Source organism: Harmonia axyridis, chromosome 1 (assembly GCF_914767665.1).
Source record: "Harmonia axyridis chromosome 1, icHarAxyr1.1, whole genome shotgun sequence".
Lineage (NCBI taxonomy): Eukaryota > Metazoa > Arthropoda > Insecta > Coleoptera > Coccinellidae > Harmonia > Harmonia axyridis.
The window spans coordinates 22,486,470-22,510,677 of record NC_059501.1 but is presented as its reverse complement, the minus strand read 5'-3'; the positions used below and the strand labels follow the sequence as shown (position 1 = coordinate 22,510,677).

Genomic DNA, 24,208 nt, shown 5'->3' with positions numbered 1-24,208 from the left:
ATTTTCTCTTATATATGAGTAAAAAAATTGATCTACACTTCAGTAGTGTAAGTGATATACCTACACATATTCGTCAAAAATGTCCTATTCTGTGGCCACCGTAAGTAAAAAATTCAATAAAAATATATACGTAATATAATTTTTTATTCTGAAATATATTTCTGTTTTCTTCATGCAATTGCGCACTCTCAGGAAAATTCTCTATAAGAATTATTAGTTAACATTATTAGACTGCTCATAAAATTTAGTTAGGATATTGATAGATACCAATTGACTTATTGTTTCGATTCACTATTCCAGGTAGTGCAAATAATTATTTAGAATACGTTTAATTAAATGAAACATTTTTTCTAGGGCATCGTAGTTGAAAACAAAATTAAATATAAAACTAAAATCTTTCTTATTAGGTATTATAATAGAACACTATTAGAAATTTGTTTTTTCATTTCAATTGCTGCAGTAATTTAAATTGTGCAAATGATATTATAAAAAATTCTTGAAATGAAAAAACTTTAACTATTCCACTGTAGACTTTCTGAATGTAAAAACTTGGTACAATACAACTAACTTTTTTCTAATTAAAAGACGGTTAAAAAAGGACATGTATTAGACAGAGCATTTGGTGAAAGTTTTTGAGATCGCAAATGACAATTCCGAAAAGTACATAAATACTCGACCAGTACATATTATACCTAGATGTTTAATGTTTTTTCAAGATAGCAAATTTAGAAAATTTAAAGTCTATATGGTTATTCAGAAATATGAGCATTTATTGAGACATGATTAACAACTTCACCTGAAGGGTCTCACTCACAGAAGACAGAGGGATAACTTAAGACTTAAATGTTAAATGCCTCTCCACGCCACGGGATGCATTTAAAAACTACTATGGGTAGGCGTGTAGCGCGCGTAGTTAAATCTTTGGGATATTATTGGAAAAGTGCCGAATCAACTTTAAATCTTTTCGTGTTCTTTAGAGAGAAGGTTACCTCGTAACTTTCAACTTGTGAGAGGGATACCGTTGACGTCACGAATAATTGACGCTGATTGGTTGAAAGTTACAAGGCAACCTGTCATCTATAGACTTTGGCCAATGGCAAAATGGACAACGGATGACACGTTACCCCCACTCTTTTACCTAAGTTACGAGACAACCTGTGTAATCTATAGATCTTGGATTTTACCCGTTGTGTGTATGTTTATGGAGAAGAACAGAATAGAGGTTTAACTCAACGTAAGGGTAAGAATTTTCAATCAAATCCCTCTATGTGAGTGGGCCCCTTTAAATTTCAATCGATACCTATATGATGATGGATTTCATACTCAGAAAGATATTTAGTAAATTTACATGTTTTATATATATTTTTTAAAGTAAATCCCATATGAAATGTAACTCTTCAATTTCTTTAGGTATTTTTGGTTTTCTCTTTTGGTGTTACGCTATTAGTCACAAGTAAGTATATCGAGTGATCAAAGATATATGAAATAAACAATCATTGAAATATTTTATAGGTGGCTCTGGAAGAGTTCAAGGGGGTAGGCATTATGGTGAGTAGAAAAAATCTTCAGTTTTCTGATAAAATTACCTTTTCAACTCATTTTATGATGAAAACAATATTAAACTATTGAATATTTCCTATAATTTATGTATCCACACGCTTTTTTTTGTGAAAACAATAGTTTCGGTATAGGAGCCCCGCAAATTTCACTTCAATATGCGTTTTGGCTGAACACCCTATTTCCACAACACCTTGAGTAGCGGCGCGTTTTTTTATCGTGGTGTCCTCAATTATTATTGAAGAATTCCGAAAAAAACAAATTAATACGAACTTATTCAAGCATTTAAAAATCCAAATATTTAAAAAAATAAATTATAAAAATTGTTTACATGAAAAAACCTTTTCAATTTTTTCCCCAAATTCAATAATTTACTCTTTGCTGTTTTACCAAAAAAAATTTTAAATTTGAACAGCTCCTTCTGGGTGTTGCAGTTTCTTTGGAAGTTAGTATATATATATATATATATATCAACTTCATAGATTCTGCTCAAAGTAATTTATCATAAAACTTATGATGTACAATGATGTCTTCAATACTTAATCTTCTTTTCAGGTTATGACTATGATAACACCTATGGAAGTCCGTTAGACATGGGCGTTACCAAAAAAAATTATGGTTATGGATATGGTTTGTGTTAAAATTATTTAGCTCATTTATTTTTTCATCCCACTTATTTATTGAGGTTCCGATAGTCAACAATCATATATCACCCATTTTTTTTCGATTCATACTTTTCTAAAAATTACTACAGGCAGGATAAAATCACATAAAACATTCGAGCCAAAACTTGCCCACTTGGTTCTGTTCCCGAGGTTTTTTCGATTATGATCATTTTTTGTGACCAACAATGACCGTGATGAAAAAATATGGAATGACCAATTGTATTTGAGATTTTCTGTCTCCCACTTTTCTCAGAACCTAGACGTTTACGTTCTACTCAGCGCTCTCAAAAGGGATTACAACCACTTGGCTTTTCGCCTATCAGTCAAACTTTGGTGACCATTCATTTCCTTTCTGGCACTCCTCCGATGACTAAACTTTGTGCGGTGTACGAAGTTAAACATTCCCTTCATCTTCTTTCGAAGCAAATACGTAGACGGCAGCACTGTACGACGGTCGATTATTTTTTTCTCAAAATTATAGTGTTACCTCTTTTGTAATGTTTTTTGGTGTGTTTTTTCACGAATATTAAAAAAATATATCAGTGCTTTGTATAAAGTACATATCATCAATTTTTTTGCAAAAAACGAAAAATTCTCAAATTTTTTTATTCGCAAATTAAAAATATTTACTTTCTACAATGTAGATTATTGTTTGAGGAAATTATGTGAAAACTCCATAAAAATTGGTGATTTGTAAGAAGAAATATCTCTAATTTCGTTTTGAACTGAACAGCCACGTGGTTGTGTTCCCTCTTAAAAGCTTCAACAAACTACAGAATCTGCATCGAAATAAATAAACATGCGAATATTATCAATGGAAGAGGATAAACACCAATAGTTCATAGCGCCTGGTTACCAGCATTATACAGGGTGGCCATTTGAAAACGAAACAGACGAGATTACAGACGAAATAAAGTTTTTCGATAGAAATGCTCGGACAGGTCGATTTCTGTTTCGAGGGGGACAACTTAAGATGTAGGTTACGGACGCATAGCGCTTCAACCCTTGCTGCTACAACCCTCACCCCCAAATTTTGAATAGGGAAGATGGGGTGAGTGATACCTCATTTGAAAGGTATTTTTATACTGATTTCAGCACAGTAATTGTTTTTTCATTTTATGCATTAGTTCTCGAAATATTCTCAACTACATGAAGTGGTGTTTTCATGGCACTTGTAGTGTTTTGTGAAAAATCGACATTTTGAGCTTCAAAACAACCATGACTGTGGCTTCCTTCCTAACTAACTAACGCATGAATATTTCGAGAACTAATGTATAAAATGAAAAAACAATTACTGTGCTGAAATCAGTATAAAAATACCTTTAAATTGAGGTATCACTCACCCCATATTCCCTATTCAAAAATTGGGGGTGGGGGTTGTAGCAGCAAGGGTTGAAGCTTGAAGCGCTATGCGTCCGTAACCTACATCTTAAGTTGTCCCCCTCGAAACAGAAATCGACCTTTCCGAGCATTTCTATCGAAAAACTTTATTTCGTCTGTAATCTCGTCTGTTTCGTTTTCAAATGGCCACCCTGTATGTATATTCTATTTTCATGATTTATCATAAAACACATTTTTTTTATCTATTGAAAGTATTTCCTTCAAAATCAATCGAATAAGAGTTGTCCTAATAATTGCGTCAAGTCTTGTCTTCAACAGTAAAATCATTCAGATATTGAAAAAGTTTCGACATTTTTCCTCTTCAACCATTTTTAGCTTATCACCATGTCTTCAGACTTCAAATGATTTAAGGAAATTGAGAATTTGTATTTTCCAGCTTATCCAGTTTCCGGCCCTGGTGCAGATTTAGGTTCTAGTCTTGTTTCAGGCTATGGTTTAGGCAATGGCTATGGTTCCGGTTTTGATTCAGGCATGGGATATAGAGGTCAAGCGGGCCTAGGTGTGGCTGGACTTAGCCCCGCATACCGATTGGTTGGTAAGGAAATTATACTTTTTGAGCACTCGTTCTCCGATCCGATCACTCTCGTTTCATCACAATTTCTAGTAATTAAAATTGATTAAACGGCATTCAGACAATTTTTTCAATTCTGAAAAAATATCAGGTGTGTGAATAAGTCTTTCCCGTTTTTTGTAAGAGATGGCGCCACCAATACTGTGCGAGTATTTAATGGTTACATATGTCATAATCAAAGCTTATTCATCTGTCAACAATTCCACACTAACACATTAGTTGAAATTTTTTCGCATCATAAATTTTTGAAATCGTGAAAATGTCGAAATTTGAGCCGAGTCGACGTCATTTGCGGGAAGTTTCACTTTATTGGTTCAATTTGAAGAAATCTGCTGCCGAGGCGCATCGGTTGCTTCAGGAAGCTTATGGAGAAGGTTGTGTCGATGATTCAAGTGTTCGCGGATGGTTTCGACGCTTCAAAAGTGGCGATTTCGACGTGGAAGACAAGGAGCGTTCCGGGCGGCCGCAAATCTTTGAAGATCAAGAATTGGCGACTTTGCTTGATGAAGATTCGTGTCAAACGCAAGAAGAACTTGCTGAAGCATTGGGAGTTGACCGAACAACCATTTCCAAGCGTTTGAAAGCCATGGGAATGATCCAAAAGCAAGGAAATTGGGTGCCGTACGAACTGAAGCTGAGAGACGTCGAACGGCGTTTTTTCACTTGCGAACAGCTGCTTCAGCGACATAAAAGAAAGGGTTTTCTGCATCGTATCGTGACTGGCGATGAAAAGTGGATCCGTTACGATAATCAGAAGCGAAGAAAATCATGGGGACTACCCGACCATGCATCATCATCGACGGCCAAGCCAAATATTCATGGCACCAAGCTCATGCTCTGTATATGGTGGGACCAGCTAGGTGTGGTTTTACTATGAGCTTCTGAAACCGAATGAAAGGATCACAGGCGAGGTCTATCGACGACGACAATTGATGCGTTTGAGCCGCGCACTGCGAGAAAAACGGCCACAATACTCCGACAGGCACAACAAAGTTATTTTGCAACATGACAATTCTCGCCCACATGTTGCACAGCCGGTGAAAACATACTTAGAAACGCTCAAATAGGAAGTCCTACCCCACCCGCCGTATAGTCCAGACATTGCTCCGTCTGATTACCATCTCTTCAGATCGATGACGCATGGCCTGGCTGACCAGCACTTCCATTCCTACGAGGAAGCCAAAAAATGGGTGGATGACTGGATAGAGGCCAAACCGGTCGAATTTTTTCGCAACGGGATTCGTATGTTGCCAGAAAGATGGGGAAAAGTTGTAGCTAGCGATGGCCAATACTTTCAATAATTCATTTGTAACCATTTTTTCACAATAAAGGCTCAAAATTTGAAAAAAAACGGGAAAGACTTATTCACACACCTGATATATAACTTTATAATTCGCAAAGGTTGAGCAGCTAGGGTTCAGCCACCCCACCTTGTTCTACGCCAGTATGAATAGTCCTGATTTCTGATGAACCTGTCTCACCTTCTTCATCCACCTGTACAAATTGTTTCCCATCCGACAGATATGATTTTAACCATGCCAGAACAAGACCTCTAATGCCGTATCTCTCAAGTTTATCAAGTAGTATGAAATGATCCAAGCAATCGAACGCCTTTGTCAAGTCAAAAACCTTGGCCACAGCAACTTCACTTCTCTGCAGTGCCTCAATGATGTTCTGTGTGAATTAGAATATTGCAGTGTGGCAGGATTTCCCCTTCTGGTAGCCATGCTGTATTTCACTCAGTAGGTTGGATGTAGTAAAAAAATCTATTATGTGGTTACACATTACACATAAGGTTTGACCCACTCATGGCGAATACGTCATCGAATTGAATTATGTCCATTCGGCCGTAAACACGATAACTCTTGAACGGAAAACCTAGAATATTGATTCGACTAAGGGTTCAGTAAATATAATCGTTTGAGATTTTATTTTCTTGTTTAATTCAAAACTTCAGATTCAATAGATATGAAAATCGACGAGGTTGTTAATATGCGATCTTGTGTAGAAATTTCAAGCTCCCTGCAACATTTCGTGTCGATAACTCTATCAGAACCATAGAAAATTCAAGAAGAATATCTCAAAAAATACAATTTTTCAGAGATAAAAAAGAGTGAAAAGAAATCCATTATTTTTCCAATATTGGGTAGGTGAAAACTCACAGTCAAACTCCAATAGATGGCTTCGGTTATCTATATCTCGCGTTGTATAAGTCTGATCGGGTTCCACTAGATGGCGTTAGAAAGATGAGATTACGTACTACAAAAACTTTCGTGACAGTTTTGTGATTGGTTCACTCAGCTTAGTTTAAGGGCATGTCAAAGATGGACACAAGCAAACAAAAAATACGCTCTTTTACCGTATTTCTTCAATAAAGCAAAAATACAAGCCAGGTGACAGAAAATGTGAATAGTGTTTATGGTCTTGGTACTGTAACAGCCAATAACGCATAATTTTGGTTTCGTCGATTCTGTCCCGGTAATTTCGATGTCAAAGATGCATCACGCACTGGAAGGCCAATTGTCGAGAATGGCTGGTATCATGAAGAAACTCGATATCTGTGTACCACAAGATAACGCAAAAAAAAATTCAATCTGCGAATCGCTGCTGAATCGCAACAAAATTTTCCTATTTTTAAAGCGGTTGCTGATTGGTAATGAAAAGTAGATTACTTACGACAACGTCAAGCGAAAACGGTCTTGGTCAAAATTGCGGTAAGCCGGCAGAAACGGGGGTCAATCTGGGATTGGCAGTCAGGTCAGTTTTGCTGTGTTTAGTGGGATTCGCAGTACTGTCAATAATTGGACCGTCTGAAGGAAGAAATCGCCCAGAAGCGGCCAACTTTGGCTGATTAGAGATCCATCAGGATAACGCCAGGCCACACACATCGATAGTGACTCTCCAGATGCTCCTGGAGCTTGGTTGGGAAGTACTTATGTATCCACCTTATAGTCCAGATCTGGCATCAAGTGATTACCACCTATATTTTTGCTGGTGAAAAACTCGCTTCAACAGAGGCTTGTGAAAATCGACAATATTTTGCCGATAGGGACGAGTGCTTCTATGAGAGAGGCATAATGATATTACCTTCGAAATGGCAACAATTTATCGAACAAAACGACGCATATTTGACCCAAATCGGATCATTGTAACTATGGTAATTGAAGCCTTGTTTTTCATGCAAAAATAATGGATTTCTTTTTACTACACCTTATACACTGGTGTGCTAATAGCTGATTTCATAGAAAGAAGATTATAGAAGTCAATTAACCTATTCAATATTTTTCAGGTATGGGTGAGCCCGTTGGTATGGGACTAGGTGCACCACTAGGTGTAGGACAAGGTATGGGACTAGGTGTAGGACAAGGTATGGGACTTGGTGAAGGTCGTAATGCTAGAGTTGGTGAGTATTGAATATCGATTAGATTATTTTGAATAATTCGAAATATGGATGGGATTTTCAAATTTCATTAGTCTAGCTATATCACATTCCCAAAAAAATATGACACCTTAAATTTCACTCTACAAATAACATTTTGGATTTAGTTTCCTTGACCCATAATGAATTCTGAAATTATTCAACGTGACAGCTTACATTTTACTCAATCATTCTTATCGTTCAGGTCAACTTAAAGTAGTCGTGAGAAATGTAAATTGGCAGCTAGGGTACATAATACAAAATTTTCATCTGTTTATTGAGGGATCGTTATCAAAAATCAAATCCCATCATATCGTGTTAAAAACATCTTTAAGATAGGCCATAGACTTCACAACGTCTGGCATAGCTTACATCAAGCTTGATACTATCCTATTCTAACCTTTACATCTTTCATTTTTTGTAAATTAGAATTTAGTCCCTATGGAGCGTTTTTCGATACAGGATCACACGTTGTGCCTACGCGAGTTTTACAAAAATGGGCCGCAACAATAGTGCGAAGAAATTTCTCAAATATTCGAGATAACCGAGATTTCTACATTAATTATTTGAAGAATTCAACATGATATGATATGATTATTGTATTTCATACCCTTTTGTAAGTTTTGACGATGAATGAATGTAGGCCTACCTACACCGTGGGATCCAATCATCATATCCACTCTTCTTTTCTACTCTGTTATCTGTGATATCCACATTCCGTTGTAAGTGCGATCCTAGCAGGCGCGGATCCAGGGGGGGGGGGGTGATTGGGGGATCGTTTCCCCCCCAAATGGCCCAGGCACCTCTCAAATTTTGCCGGCCCTCTTAGAGTTTGACATACTAAGGCTCAAATAATTACAAAATCAGCTAAAAATTTCACCTTCAATACATTTTGTGAAAACCCATATTAATGAACTGCAAAAAAAATGACGTCCCAAAATGGCGGAAGTGTCTGGGGACCACATTTTCAGTATTTTGAGTATCTAAAAGTTCCCCCCCAAAAGTATAGCCTGGATCCGCCCGTGGATCCTAGCACTCTGTTATGGACGAAGAAGGAGTGGGATTTATAACCGTTTGACCAATAAGAGTTGCCCCATGAGCAAACCATGCGATTTATTGTGTTTATATTACTCCGTCTTATATTTGAACTGACTTTATAGACCACATGATATGTTGATATTGTTTAAATAATTTGGTTGATATTTTCAAGGTGTTGGTATTGGAAATGGAAATGGAGTAGGACTTGGTGCAGGAATGAGTGAAAACCAGGAACCAATGGGTAGAATTCTTGGTAAGTAATGAGCAAACTAATAGTAATGATCAGTTTATGTAGAATGCTGTCAACATTTAATTCTTTTTCATGTGGTGTTGATATTTTCAATGTCCAACTCCATAATTGAAAAGAATTCTAAAATTAAAGTTTACCTTTGTTTTTTCAGTGTGCTGATCATTCTCAGATCATGTTATGTTTAATTTTTAGTATATAGTTTATAGCATAGCTTGAATTTTGTTTTCATTATTTCAATATCTTGTATGATTTATTAATTGTCAAACTGTGAATGCTGTATTGGGTTTTACCTGTTTGTATTCCTATTTGTCTTAAATAAATAAATGTTGAAATAATCACATTATATTCTATATAGCCAGTTTTCGTACATTTTTATAACTTTCTTCGACGAATCTACTGTTTTGGAATTAAAAGGAAAAAAATATCGAACGGTTATATTTACGGAGCACCTGGTCAGATCATACCCATTAATGAAATCGACAGATCCGAACCTAATCTGAAAATTTCGAGGTTTTGAATCCTACCGTTCGAAAGTTCTACTGTATACATCCGACGGACAGAATAGAAATTGAGAATGGCTTCACGTCATCAATGAACTAAATTATCATTTGGGACCAATCCCCGCTCAAAATAAAAAAATTACAGTCATTGTGGCGAAATGATGCAACAATCACCCAAAAATTCACATTATATCACATCTTTATTCCAAATTTCATCTCGATCAATCAGCAGCTTTCAAATTATCAGGAAACCAAAATTCCGCTCAGCTATTTTGACGACAATCATTGACATTGACAGTCTTGGCATTCGACTTCCGAAACAACTCTGGAAATATCAAATTCCTTCCGCACTCCTTTCGTACGAGAGTTATCGTGTTACCGTCCGGACGGGAATAATCAAATTTTAGAAAGGATTCCTCCTCAATAACAGGCGCGGATCCAGGGTGGGGAACTGGGGGAACGTTCCCCCCCAAATGGCTCAGGCACCTCTCAAATTTTGCCCGCCCTTCTAGAATTTGACATACTAAAGCTCAAATAATTACAAGATCAGCAAATATTTCACCTTCAATACATTTTGCGAAAACCCATATTAGTGAACGGCAAAAAAAATGACGTCCCTAAATGGCGGAAGTGTCTGGGGTCCACATTTTCAGTGTTTTGAGTATCTAAAATTTCCCCGCCCCCCAAAAGTGGGGCCTGGATCCGCGCCTGCTCAATAATAATAACAATAATAGTTTTTTCTGAAATACTGTAGGTATAAACGTTCCACACGGAGGTATGACCTGTACCTACGTGATTTACATTTTAACTGAAAAATTACAATGAGTCGAACCTTATCATTTAAAACCGTTCCTGGCTCAAAATTCGAAAATTACATACATTGTGTAGAAATGATAGAGCGAACGATTCTGAGAACGCTCAAAAGGTACCTAGTGTAATACTGACGTAATTTCTGGTTACGGTTGAGACTAGACGCCATTGTCACCACATATTAGGCCAATTGAAAAGTCCCCGGTCTGATGCACAGATGGCGGTGCTAGTATTAAATCCATATGATTTTTAGTTAGTACCAACCTTCAAACGATACGTGTCAAAATTGGACAGCAGTCCTACAATTGCTGTGTGAGATAGTGCGTTGTGAGTGTTGCTACTTTTGTTATTTGAAAAAAGATATAAAAAAACGAATTTCGTGTGCTGATAAAATATTGCTTTTTGAAAGGTAAAAAAAACAGTTGAAGCAAAATCTTGGCTTGACGAATAGTTTCCGGGGTCTGCACCAGAAAAATCAACCATCATTGATTGGTATACTAAGTTTAAACGTGGTGAAATTGGCACCGAAGACGGCGAACGCACTAGACGCCCAAAAGAGGCTGTCACCGTCGAAAAAATCAAAAAAGTTCACAAAATAATTTTGAATGACAGTAAAGTGAAGTTGATCCAGATAGCAGACATTGTGAAGAAAGCATCTGAACGTGTACATCATATCATTCACGAATATTTGTACATGAGAAAGCTGTGTGCAGAATGGGTGCCGCGCGAGCTCACAATCAATCCTAAGCAACAACGTGTTGAGGAATCTGAACAGTGTTTGAAGCAATAAACCTTAATTTTTGCGTCGACAATGGACAATGGATGAAGCATAGCTCCATCATTTCACTCCGGAGTCCAATCGACAGTCAGCTGAGTGGACTGCACACGATGAACCGAAAGCAAAGCGAGGAAAAACACACCAGTCAGCTGGCAAGATTATGGCAATAGTATTCTGGGATGCCCAAGGTATAATATTCATTGATTACCTCCAAAAAGACCAGCGATCATTAAATAGCGTTTTTGGATCTTTTAAAGGATACAATCGTTAACAAACGGCCCCATTTGAAGAAAAAAGTGCTGTTTCATCAAGACAAGGCGCTATGTCACAAATCAAGGAAAACAATAGCAAAATTGCATGAATTGTGCTTCGAATTGCTTCCGAATCCACCGTATTCGCCAGATCTCTCAACCAGCGACTTTTTTCTGTTCTCAGACCTCAAAGGAATGCTCGCTGGAAAGAAATTTAGCGCCAATGAAGAAGTAATCGCCGAAACTGAGGCCTATTTTGATGCGAAAGACGAATCGTACTACAAAAATGGTATCGAAAATTTGGAAGATCGTTGTATCGCCTTCGCAGGCAATTATGTTGAATAATAAAATCGAATTTTGCCAAACAAAAAGTGTTTTAATATGGTAGACCGGGAACTTTTCAATTGGCCTGTAAGCACTAGGTACCCTTTACAAAAATCTGCCAATTCTTAAACTTGTATTCGACTGATGATGATTATCACTATATTGGCTAAATATCTAACTATTTCTTCATTATCAAGGTAACGGAGTTGGTTTGGGAGTTGGACAAGGACTTGGTGAAGGAAGGAATGGTAAGTTATGAGCAGATTAACAATTATGCTTAGTTTATTATTGAAATAAATTACATAATATTGTATTTTACGTCTACATTTTGTTCCTAAATTATATATGTTCCTAAATTGGAGGTACAAAGAAAAATGAGAGATTCCTTGGATAATTTCAAGAAAAAAAAACCTTCAAACATGGGCTCGCAAACGCGCTTGGTCGAGGAGGTAGGGTGTTCCTATTGTAGTCCTACTTTTTGTAATAATTAAACCTTTATAAATGTTCGCTACAGATTGGGTGAATAAGTACCAAAACTTATAAGTGAAATTAATTTCACGGCTTATCAGACAATTTTTCAATTATGGATAAGCCGTGAAATTAATTTCATATATATTAACACATAGACGTGGAAACCATTATTTACCAAAATATTAAATATTCAATTTATTCATCACAGCTTACTAACTGAATATTTATAATAATTTGTATTTTCCTGAGGAATAGTAGAGAATTGTTTGAATTTTATTTTTCTCGAAATCTGTGGCAGATACAAGAAAACAACAAAAAACTAAAATGTTAGTACTGGACCAAACTACCGGTGATCCACCAAAAAAAATTTCTGAGGGAAAGAAGGGGGCACTGTTCCAGAAAATTATCACCCTTTGGATTTGCTTTCAAAATTATCTGATCATATGATGAGAACTTGGAAACTAAAGATGAATGTCTTGTCAAGAAAAGGAGCTATGAGAAAAAACTGAAAAAAAAAACTAAAAAAAATCAAATTTCAACACCCTGTTTAATGGTTTTTTCTTCTTGAAATGATCCGAGGAATCGGTCATTTTCATTTGGACCTCCAATTTAGGAACATCCTGTAAAAAATTCTATGCCAAATGGTTCATTGGTTATGTCAGGTTAAGTGCGAGTACTTTAATGGACAGGTCTTTTTTAGTTGATTCCCTTTTTTGGGATTAGGTACCGAGTAATTACAGTAAAATTGATCACAACTAATCTCTAGAGGTGATAACTAAGAAAGATTAAGAGGTATTACCACCATGTGGTTTTTCGCGTATCAGTCAAACTTTGATACCCATTCATTTCCCCTCTGTAGCTCCTGCGATGACCAAACTTTGTACGGTGTACGCGAAGTTTTATATTCACTTCATCTTCTTTCTTTTTTCGAAGCAAATAAGTTGAGGGCAGCACTGTACGACGACTTTCACGAAATTATAGTTTTACTTTTTTTGTAATGATTTTTGGAAGTTTTTTTCATGAATATTTTGAAATATATCAGCACTTTGTACAAAGTAACGGGCGTTCATTTAAATTCGTGGTCAAGAGATGCTGTGGAGAAATTAGAGTTGATTTTCTATGATTACAAGTAGAGCTTAGCTTTGTACCATATCACTAACATTTGTTCACATACTTCGAATCTGGAAACTTATATATGGTACAAGCTAAGCGCTACTTGTAATCACAAAAAATCAACTCTAATTTCTCCGCAGCACTCTTGACACGAATTTTAATGAACGCTCGTTACATATCATCAATTTTAATGCGAAAAACGAAAAATTACAAGAATTTTTTTTTAATTCGCAAATCAAAAATATTTACTTTCTTCCATATAGATGATTGTTTAAGGAAATGATGTGAAAATCCCATCAAAATCGGTGTTTCGTAAAAAGAAATATCTCTAATTTCATTTTCATCTGAGCAAACACGTGGTGGTGTTCCCTCTTAATGGTAACTGATAGCAAATATCGGACAACTAAAATCAAGTTACGTTAAAACATTACAAATTTTCTGTCTTAGTGGGTTAGTCGAATAAATTCGAGCTCTCCCAATATCCTTTTACCTAAAACACCTTATAAGATGATGAGTATTATAATGGACAAACAATTTGTTATAAATTTTCCAGGTATTGGAATAGGTAATGGAGTTGGTGTAATGGAACCTGCACCTAGACGTAATAGTAAGTATAAAATGACCAGATCTATGAAAAGAATAATATCTAATATTATTGGAAACTCACAGAATAAATTCTACTCTATCAATACCTAAAAAAAAATAGATTGTTGGATAATTCAAAATTGTTTTCAAAATCAATAGATTTAAAAATTTCTTCCAGAGTAGAACGGAGTAGAACTTCCTCTCTCGTCGTTCGCTCCAAAAAAATCCTCCACTTAAATTATTTCTGATCTTGCAACACTATTTTTTCTCGAAAATACCTATCTAATTTACGCATGCGCAACATAGACCGTTTAATAAAAAAGTGTAAAAGTTAAGACTGTTACAAGGATGTGCGAACACACAGACAGACATTTTCTGGTTCTTGATTCAATACGGAACTAATTTCAGTTTACAAATGGTGGAGAAAACATCCCAGTTAGAACATTTAGAAGATCTGCTGTAGTACGGTGTGACAGCTGTTCTTGATGTGCAGCTAGCATGGCTTCAAATATGCATTCTACTGTCCATCTCTTTAATGGCATTTTATCAAAATCTATGGAACAGTGTTCTGAATATTTGCACAAAAATTTCTCAAGTAGTGTAGTGGGAACTAAGCACTTTTATATTTACAAAAGTACAAAAAAACTAAATAAATATTGAGCAAATTAATACGCACATATATCTTGTCTTATAATTCCCATGTCCAATATGAACACGTGTTACAAGCCAATAATGATTACAAAGACTTAGGTACTAACTTAATTACCACTTACAATGATCACTTCGAATTCATTCTTAAATCAATAAATCCCAAAGAGGTACTGTATATCAATATCAAACGAAGCAAGAAGCCGTTGTTCACTTCAAGAAGGTCAGGGTAAAAAAGCTTATTATAGTGATTATTTTAAAATGATCAAAATGGTGCGATTCGTGATTTCAACTTCCAATAGTTAATTACCTTCAACAAAATACATAGGGGGTGCAAGATTTTGGCAAGTGAGTGTATCATTCTCTATCCAAACAGTCATAAAGTTTAAATCAAAACAAACCATACCCAAGTGATTCTCGATAACGTACCTTATAGTTCCATCCTTCGAGCCAAAAATTCATTTTATTAGGTACTTGAATATTGTATGTAATACTCATTTCATATTCTTTTTCTAGTGGTTGGGGTTGGAGTGGGACTAGGAGAAGGTAAATATTCATTCCAATATTTCAATTTAAATTCGATGATAATGTATACTGATTTTCAGTTTCACTAGTTTAAGATGATCATCTTACGGCTGTCAATCTACGTTTACATTTAGCAAACCAACTTTGCTCATTTGAAAGATTGATAAACAAATAAATTAACTACTGCTGATGAAAAATACCGCAATAATACGAACTGAAATCTAAGGACCTAGCAAAAGCGTTCGACAAAATTTCTCTTGAGTCACTACTTCAACAATAAGGAGCGAGAGGTGCATGTCAAAACTTTTTCAGGCAATAGAACACAATATGCGAAGATTGAGAGAAAACTTAGTTTACCTATTCATGTTGGTATCCCCACAGTCCATGGTTACTATTCCTATTCCTTATCTTCAGAAGCAACTTTTTGAGTAATCCAACTTTGGCATATGATTTCTTATGCAGATGACTCTTTCTTTATGTTTCTGGGTGACTCATGAAATGGGGTATATGCATCTGAGGACAGAATGAGAGTATTAAAAAAATTATCTGTTGGAGAATCATTTGAATATGAATTTGGCGGAGACTGAATTCCATCTCCAAACTAATGGTCAAGCTACTTTTACTACTAATACCCTATTCATTATTGGAGGTGGACAACCTTAAATATCTAGGAATATCGTTTGACCTTTGACCAATATCTGGATGGGACATACCTGCCAAGGTATGAGCTACATACTTATGAGGACCTTCTCAGACAGTTGAAATCGGAGACATAATCTTAAACAGGAGGTAGTTGTACCAATATTGAACAAATCTCTTCTTCAGAACAGCCGGCTATCGACCTTAGTTTTATTGTTTACTTACTTAGAAATTCAATATCAAGAATCAAGACACTATTTACCCATTGATTCAGAGTTCATACTATAGATAGACCATTAGTTCGAACTCCTTTCATTGGCCCAGAAACTTTTTATGGTATAGATAAATGTACCTACAAGACAGAGTTTCAGGAGAAGGAATAACCAAATCAGAAACACTATGGCGGAATCCTCTGAGGTTGGATCATTCTAAAAGTTCCTTCAAAATTTTAATACTGCGAGATCTAAGAAGTATCTGAATCTTAGCAAGAATATGCTACACCTTCTCTTCTCACTGAAATCCTTACATGGTATTGTCGCCTCAGGAAGCAGAAAGTATATCTTGAGCATGAGCATAGCAGAAAACGACAATTGTAGATTCTGTAGGGAGGAGGAAGAAACTCCGGTGACTAGAATTTCCCGCCATACACTAGCCAACGCAAAAAATTCTGATGTTTTGATGTTAGTAGTTTTCAAATTTTAGGCTGAGAATGGTCTCAAAGGATAAGTTTCGACACGCTCAAATTCAATTTTGTCCGTCTGATTCATCATAAACACGATAACTCTCGAACGGAGAGACCTAGAAACTTTACTCATGATCTCAAGAGGCGCGATTAAGTTCCTCAATGGACAAAATCTGACTAGGGATTCTGATCATTTCAAAACTACGAAATCGATTCGAATGCAAATTACATTGAAATTATTTTATTTATTCAGGTGTAATTGTTAACTTCCAAGATGTTTATTTTGATTTTTATTTTCAGGTCTTAACGGTATCTGAAATGTGAGCAGACTGGGTAAGACTGATTTCTTATAATCATTCACATTCATTTCGAAACCAATGTTCAGAAGTTACCACAAACTTAGGGATTCACGGCTTAACTTGATATTCGAGCTACATGGCCCAAGCTCGAGTTTGACTCGAAATCAACTCAAGTTCAAGTCAAGTAGTAGTTTTTCAATGTCAAGTCAAGTATTTATTTATTAAGTACTTGAATTAACATTGAAATAGTTATTTATAATACAAGTGCAGAAGGCATTGATATTCTTCCACGAGTTCAAAATTCAAAAACGAGCTACGAAGTGGTGAGTTTTGGAATGAACGAGTGGCAGAATGAGCATTCTGTACAAGTATTATACATTATTTTCTCTAATTCATTGCATTTTTATTGAAATTAATGAAATATTTCCATAAATATCATTTAGTGATATTTGCATTGGAAAATGTTGGTTGGCAGAACTGATTTCTTTAAGGCAAATTGATGAATTGACAGATAAAACCTTGGCGGAAAGTTCGGAGTACCAACATATAATAATAAAATATAACCATGAAAACTGTGCGTTTCTGATATATTCTCGCACGATTTTGTTCTACAAGATGTGGAAGAATGAACGGAATAACCACAAAATTAGAGAAAACTACTACCAGGCTTGCACTTGAGTTGATTTCGAGTCAAGCTCTAGTTACTTGAGTTTGAGCTTGAATCAAGGAGCTTGAATATCAAGCCAAACCGTTAATCCCTAACACAAACTACACATCATACAATAAAGTTAGATCTTTTTTCGAAACAAAAAACTATGAAACAGATAGTCAATAAATAAAAACAAGAACTTGAAATTAATTCAATAATCCAAGTTGTCAGTTTCATCCCATTTCTTTCTTTCATATGTAGCCTTCAACTATTTTCCTTCATTTTCAGATTGATGTACTGGAACAACCATCTAGGAATAAGGACAACAAATCTGAGAAAATCTACCAAATCAGAATAATATTATTTTATATGGACAATAAATTTTATCTTCAATCCATTTGAGTTTCAGTTCCTATGTTAGATGTAGATTAATGTTATTAAAATTAACGATCGAATTAATATTATTCTTTTTTTTCGAATACCCCATTTTATCGATTGGTCATAGTTTTGTGACTTTGGCAATGGATCAAATATCGAACAAGGAATCTGTTCTAGATGAAATTGCATGTACCAAAACGCAAGATACAACTCCAATTCATCGAAAAAGACTATATTTTTAAAAATTGGTACGAGAATAACAAAAATTCTCGATAACAAATCTCATCAAACAACCATCATATTGTCCTGATTTGATGCTAGGCGACTTTTTCGGGTGAAGATATAAATAATCACAAGTTTATTCTAATAAACACAAGCTGATTGAAATCGCTAATATCGATCTAAATGCAGCATCAACAAAATACCGCAATACCTAATGTTATTCAAAATTTCTTCCGAAAAGTAGACATTTGCCTGCAAATACGTGAAGGCAATTCAGTAGTAACTATTTTTATAAAGTGATATCCAACCTCCATTGAAAAATAAGAAGATTTTTGAAACATAATTCTCAAATATCCCCATAGTAATACAAAAATTGTGGCAGAATTTATATACACTGAATTTAAGGAATTAAGTTGGAAATAAATGAATAACTTGAATGTTATTCGTGGCGAAAATGAGAAAAATTGAACTACATTTTCAGATTACCTGATAGGTAGACACTTCAAAAAAGTAAAGCTGATTGAATATAATTCACAAATTTCTTGGAATTTCAAAAACAAATCGAAATTAAGATATTATTGATTTTTCAAATTTGCATCTCGAAAAACTCTTTGAATATTAATTGTTCACTCCGTAATTCAAGTTCAACGTTTCCGAAAAATGAGTAGAAACTAGGAAAAAATGTTTGTAGTAAAGGATAACGCAACTACTCTCTTGTAGTGTAAATTACTACTGAATTTGTATCAGTAAAATAGCAATGATAAATCGACTACGCAGTTTTCCCATTCATCAAATAATATTCATTCATTCTGATTTTCCTGATTGCTTTGTACTAGTAATCACTGAACTCTTCCTATTTCGTAATTTTGTTATGTTTCTACGATGGACCTTCTTAATTAGTAAGGTCTTAAATAGAAAACTCCGAAACTTGAAGCAACAGTCGAATCGTATTCTTCTCAATCTAACTTACTAATCAACAGAAATGAAATGCTTTGTAGTTTTCGCTTTTCTATGCATTTCTTTCGCATTTTGTGAAGAGTGTACTCCAGATGATTCATTATTAATCAGTAAGTTTGAAGAATTCCTTTTCTAGATGATTTTTTTTTCAATACAATATTTATTTTTCAATTCATTCAATCAAATAAAATATCTTTCAGGTAGGTTCAAAAGACAATCCAACAAATACATATACCCAATGACTGGTACGTGGTTCAAAGATAGTACAAGCGGTAAATATTATTTCAAACAAGGCAACAGCATCTATGTTCAAAGAAATGACGGTTTTTATTCAAAATGGGTGACTAGCGGAAATGGAGCAGAGTATGTTCGTAACGACAAATTCAAATGGACATGGGACAAGCAAGGAAGATTATATCCCTTAGGTAAGAAAATTCGTTTATGATTAAAAATGTCGTTAACGAAAGCCTATGGAAGTTATTTTACACCAACTAAATTTTTTTTTCCAAAAATGTTTTGATGAAAGTCGTTTTAGATCGTTTAGATTCAGAATCCACAAAAAAAAAACACTGGAAATTTAAAAGAATTCAAAGAAGTGAATATTTTATTAGTTCTTCTTTCAACGCAGAATATCTTTACTCATCAAGGAAAAATATGAAATATCGATGAAAAAAATTGTAATTATAATTCAGCGGCGGGATTTGAAGTCGGGAATATTAGTTCATAAATCCAAATGGAAATTTCAAACATTCATATCGCAGAAGCTAAATATGTTAAAAATATTGTCTACAGTATAATCGTAGAAATATATATTTTCCATTTTAATATAAAAATAAATGCATTTTTTCAATTTAATTTTTTTCCATTCTTTTGTTTGAATCTTGTGCTAGGAGGATCAATGCGTTATTATATACAACCGAATGTTGTGCCAAAGTTCCTATCCATTGAAAACTTCTTTTCTATTTTGAATGATTCAAGAAATTTTGTTCTGAAAGGGAAAATACTTAATTTTTCATTCGATTTCCGGATTCCACACATTTTGAAACGTTTATCTGTGAAAACTTCAGGGATAGTAGAATTTATTTTTCTTTTTCCGAATCCAAAATTTCATCATTGAACATTTTCTTATATAGATATAGTCCTTCTGCTGAGAATCCAGGTAGGTATACAAAATCACAGCCTAAACGGGGCCATCTAGAGCAAAAATGACAAAAATAAGACCACTTCAAAGTCGTCTCGAAGCCCCAGGAAAACTTCCAAACCTACAATTTTCCTCGCGGTTTTCGAGTATACGGGGTGTTGCGGATTATTTGGACATTCAAGTCTCATTCCTCTGTGATCAATTTGAAAGTACCACGAAGAAAAATCTACTGAGGGTATTATTTCGATATTTGAGGTTTGATGTTTTCTTTAATGATAGAAATTTTGATACTCTTTCTTTCAACCATTTTTGTTATAATGAAAAGTTGGGCAGGGGCCAAACAGTAGGCCCTAGGAAAAAAGCCATATGGAGTACCCCTCCTAGAATTAAACGAGTATACCGAGTGGATCGTCTAAAATCAGCTCACGCTCCTGGGTGTCCGAAAAACATTTTTTTTTCTTGACGGATACCCAGTGAGGCATCTACCGGCATAGTGACGAGTTAAACGAATACATTTCGTTTCATATAGGATTTTCCATTCTTGTTCGAGCTCTCGTAATTATATTTCCATCAACTACACAAGTATCGTGTAGAATCTACCAATACTCGGTATTCTTACATCACAATAACTATACGATTCCTCGTATCTTCGGATGCGAACGACACGAGTCGTAGTCTATGTACTGAACCAATGCTTCAATTCGTAGGTTCTTCATAAAATACTGTACCTACATCACGCAGTGAGATCGTGTCACAATAAGCAGCCAGGCTGAGACACTCAGTGTGCAATAAATAACAAATCAACTAATTTCTATCATCAGCCGTTGAAAAAAACAACCCAGATGTCCCTTTGAATTTCGCTAACGAAATGAATGAAGCTAATGATAGGTCTCAAATAAAATGAAGAAATACACGACAAGGGACACCCGGTATTCCTCCGAGGATATCATACAAACTGTGCAATAAATACTCTGAAAATCATCAAGTGTGCATCACGAAACTTTAATTGTAGCTATCAAAGCGATCAAATTGCGTTTTCTTGTGTTTAGTTAAATTTCATTCCTGTAGCCTTGAATTCTGAGGATATACTATTTTTGGAGAAGAAATAAAACCCTGTATTCTATTCGCATCGTTTGAACAGCTCATTTTCATTTCATTATTTCCCTTCATTGTCATTTATTCATCAACTGATTTCAGTGGATGACTGTCCCACCAAACTGAAAGAAAACCAGAAATTTGGTATACCCATCAAATGTTTGGGAGGACAATGTCCAGATCAAGCTAGATTTCCATCTGGTGGTATTTGGCACTACACTAACTGTAAATATTACTACGACATCGGAGACACCAGTTACGAACTCTGTCACAACGGATTCTACAAGAAATGGACAAAGAAACCTCCAAGTGATGAAGCTGTACAAATCTGCCCTGATGACTGGACATGGGATACCCAAACTGGAGAATGGGAACCAGTACCAAACAGTGAAAGTACGTAATGAATGTCTGTTTCCTGTTTCATTGTTTATTTGCAGTTTTAGACTCAGTTCTTTTTCTGCTATCTACGATTTTTTATTTCGGGGTGATTTTTATTTTTCAGTTTGCGCGAAGATGTCGCTTGCTTATATTGCTCTTTAGAGCATGGTTTTTAGTCGTTTTATTTTTATGCATTCTTTGCATTCATAAGCACATATTTTGCGGTAATTCTGTTTAACGTAAGTCTCATGACATTTTCAGAGATTTGGCCTTTGATGTACGAAATTCTATTGAAACTTGAAACGCAAAATCATAGACAGATGCATCGGATGATATTTTATTTATTCTAAAAATAGAAAATAATACAACTGACAAAGTAATGAAGCACTTTTAAGAAACTTAAATAGGTACCTTATACCTGAGAAATGACTAACACAAAACGAACATCTGTTTCAGGGAGAACATGTACTCATGATGATCCTCCTTGCAAGAAGAAAAAAAATCAGAGTAAGTATAATTTCAAGATGAATGCGCTTAGGTAAGATATATGCATAGAGTGGTCCAACGCAAAATTAACACCTCAATTTTCCGACTTTAAAATGAAAATCAAGGAAAATCGCTTCCACCCGTCAATTTCTGATTAGAAGGAGCAACTTTCCCTCTTTTTTTATACCCGTAACTTCAACCCCCTAATAGGGGTGAGCACAACCCCTTGATTTTGAATAGGGATGAACCTGCTCAATTAATCAGTAGATCATATTGACGGATCTGACAATATCCAGGAGCCATGGCTATCATTGTTAGGATTTACTATTTTTTGTCCTATAAGGTGTTATTCTTATGCTGGTCATTAATGGAAATTTGCAGGATATTTTTAAAATATGCAGAATTGCCATGACCGCCATTTACTGGCCTGAAACCTGTCTGTGATATAGGAAATTGTACCTATAAGATCTAAGAAGTATTTGGATCTTAACGAGAATATGCTACACCTCTTCACTGGATTCCTTACAGGGCATTGCCGCCTTAGGAAACACCTAATGAGAATGAGTCTAGCAGAAAACGACTAGTGCAGATCTAGGGAGAAAAAAGATACTCCGGATCACCTGGTGACGAAATACCACGCCATCGATAGCCAACGAAAAAAATTTATAAGAGACTTGTAGAAATGAGAAAGTAACCTTCTAGAAGCCATCTCAGATACTGGAGTGCTTAATTCAAGTTTATTTTTGGGCTCATCATCATATTAGAAACTATGATCAACGAGTTGATCAGAAGATCAAAATTTTGTATTTTTTTTTAATTAGTCGCTAATATCATAATAACAAATTCGACAATAATATAGCATGGCTATTACGATCCTGAGTTGATATTGGTGAAAATATATCAATGCCTTCTGTTTCAGAATTCCTTGAAGAATATTCCATTGCTCCTCCAAAAACGGCATTCGAACTTTGAATAGGTAGGTAACATGAATGCTTATTTGAGTAATGACAAGTGAGGGTAACAGAAAAGTGAAACTTTTTATTATTTATTTAATTTAAAACTTCCACACATAATTTGTTGACGTTTTTCGAATGTAAATTTAGCATGTTCTAAATTAACTAACAGATTTGTTTATATGAAAAGTGTATTGTAAATGAATAAATGTTTTCTTCTTGAATCTCCTATTTTATTCTGTAAAATACAAATGGATATCTATTACAGTTCAAGAAAATTTGTTCTTGTTCAATCTATACTGGACAAACATTCCTGACCAAAAAATTCGTGATGATTTCACCTACCTATGCCAGAAAGCTCTTGAAGCTGTCACGAGCTGATCTTCGGGTGATGGTGTGGAACTGCTGACTGATATACCGTATAGGAAAGTCAGTAGATGAGATTTGCAAGATCTGTGGATCAGAAGCAGAATCAGCTGAACACATGGTAAGCAAGTGTCCAGAGCTGGATACCCGTATGGTAACGACCAAAGCTCCTAAGGAGGTTGTCAGTTTTATCAACGTCATTAACGAAATCCTTGGATTTCCATGAATGAGTAGGGTAGAGAACAAAAGATCTACATGGTCGCAGTTCCCAGAAGGCTTACCGAACCACAACGACCCTAGTTCAAATAATAATAATATACTGTCTGGAAAGTTTTTCTAAAATAAATACCAATAAAGTGGCCGAGACTGGTAGTGCAACATTAATAGAGCCTAAATTGAAATTAGGAAAACATATCTACGAGGCGTGTATTTAAAGTAAGGTCTCCATTTATTTTTTTCACGTTAAATAACATTTATTTACTAAGTTTTGTACATTGCTGTAAAGCTTGAATTCTAAGCTATTTTTCTACGTAATTGCCATTCACTTCGATGAGCTTCCTCATTCGTACGACAAACTTTTGTATCCCCTCCTCGAACCACGATCCCGCCGCCTCGCGCAAGAACGAAATGACCGCTTCATGAACTTCTTCATCGGTATTGCAGGTTAGTCACCAAAATTGAATGAGTAGAGTCTCTACTGCACACATCTCAGAGTTTTTCGGCCAACTCATTGAAAGTCAACCTGCGATCTTTCAGCACAAGCGCCTCAACTTTCCGCACTGTTTCATCCGAGTGTGACGGCCTGCCGCTGCGCTCCTCGTCGTGAACGTTTTGTCGGCCAGCAGAAAATTTTTTACACCATTTTCGAACGTTTTTCACGTCCATACATTTCTCACCATACACTTCTTCCAATTGACGAAGAATTTCTATAGGTGGAGTTTTTTTTTGAGTGCAAAAACTTAATCACTGGACATAACTCGCACCTGGCTGGATCAACAACCGGCACTTCCATTGCAAATGGCTGCTACGTCAAGACTGAGCGTCCTAATGAGCTCCAC

General features: G+C 35.5%; 3 protein-coding genes across 7 annotated transcripts in view; 2 read left to right on the top strand and 1 right to left on the bottom strand.

The window, feature by feature from the left end:
• Positions 1 to 18,437, bottom strand: part of LOC123673939 (homer protein homolog 2) — a 39,983-nt gene extending 21,546 nt beyond the window's left edge. The window contains exons 1-2 of the mRNA XM_045608748.1: positions 18,261 to 18,437; positions 15,263 to 15,418 (exon numbers count right to left, since the gene is read on the bottom strand). Coding sequence (XP_045464704.1) covers positions 15,263 to 15,291 — 29 coding nt within the window. The 5' untranslated portion in view covers positions 15,292 to 15,418; positions 18,261 to 18,437. The remainder of the gene's footprint in view (positions 1 to 15,262; positions 15,419 to 18,260) is intronic.
• On the top strand, positions 19 to 17,569 carry LOC123674185 (keratin-associated protein 6-2-like). Of its 5 annotated transcripts, none has more exons than XM_045609282.1 (12): positions 19 to 100; positions 1,411 to 1,453; positions 1,513 to 1,548; positions 2,113 to 2,187; positions 4,051 to 4,158; positions 7,484 to 7,597; positions 8,823 to 8,903; positions 11,761 to 11,811; positions 13,701 to 13,754; positions 14,897 to 14,926; positions 16,527 to 16,559; positions 17,463 to 17,569. In XM_045609282.1, the coding sequence occupies exons 1-11, from the start codon at positions 80 to 82 to the stop codon at positions 16,541 to 16,543; spliced, it is 630 nt and encodes a 209-aa protein (XP_045465238.1). In that variant the 5' UTR covers positions 19 to 79; the 3' UTR covers positions 16,544 to 16,559; positions 17,463 to 17,569. The 5 variants fall into 5 exon arrangements, with proteins under 5 accessions (XP_045465238.1, XP_045465092.1, XP_045465296.1 ...); XM_045609136.1 differs by having other exon boundaries at positions 4,000 to 4,158; XM_045609340.1 differs by lacking the exon at positions 14,897 to 14,926.
• Positions 18,438 to 18,685: 248 nt separating the features above from the next.
• On the top strand, positions 18,686 to 23,008 carry LOC123674116. Its single transcript, XM_045609022.1, has 5 exons — positions 18,686 to 18,841; positions 18,932 to 19,156; positions 21,070 to 21,360; positions 21,802 to 21,852; positions 22,751 to 23,008. The coding sequence occupies exons 1-5, from the start codon at positions 18,757 to 18,759 to the stop codon at positions 22,801 to 22,803; spliced, it is 705 nt and encodes a 234-aa protein (XP_045464978.1). The 5' UTR covers positions 18,686 to 18,756; the 3' UTR covers positions 22,804 to 23,008.
• The last annotated feature ends 1,200 nt before the right edge of the window (positions 23,009 to 24,208 follow it).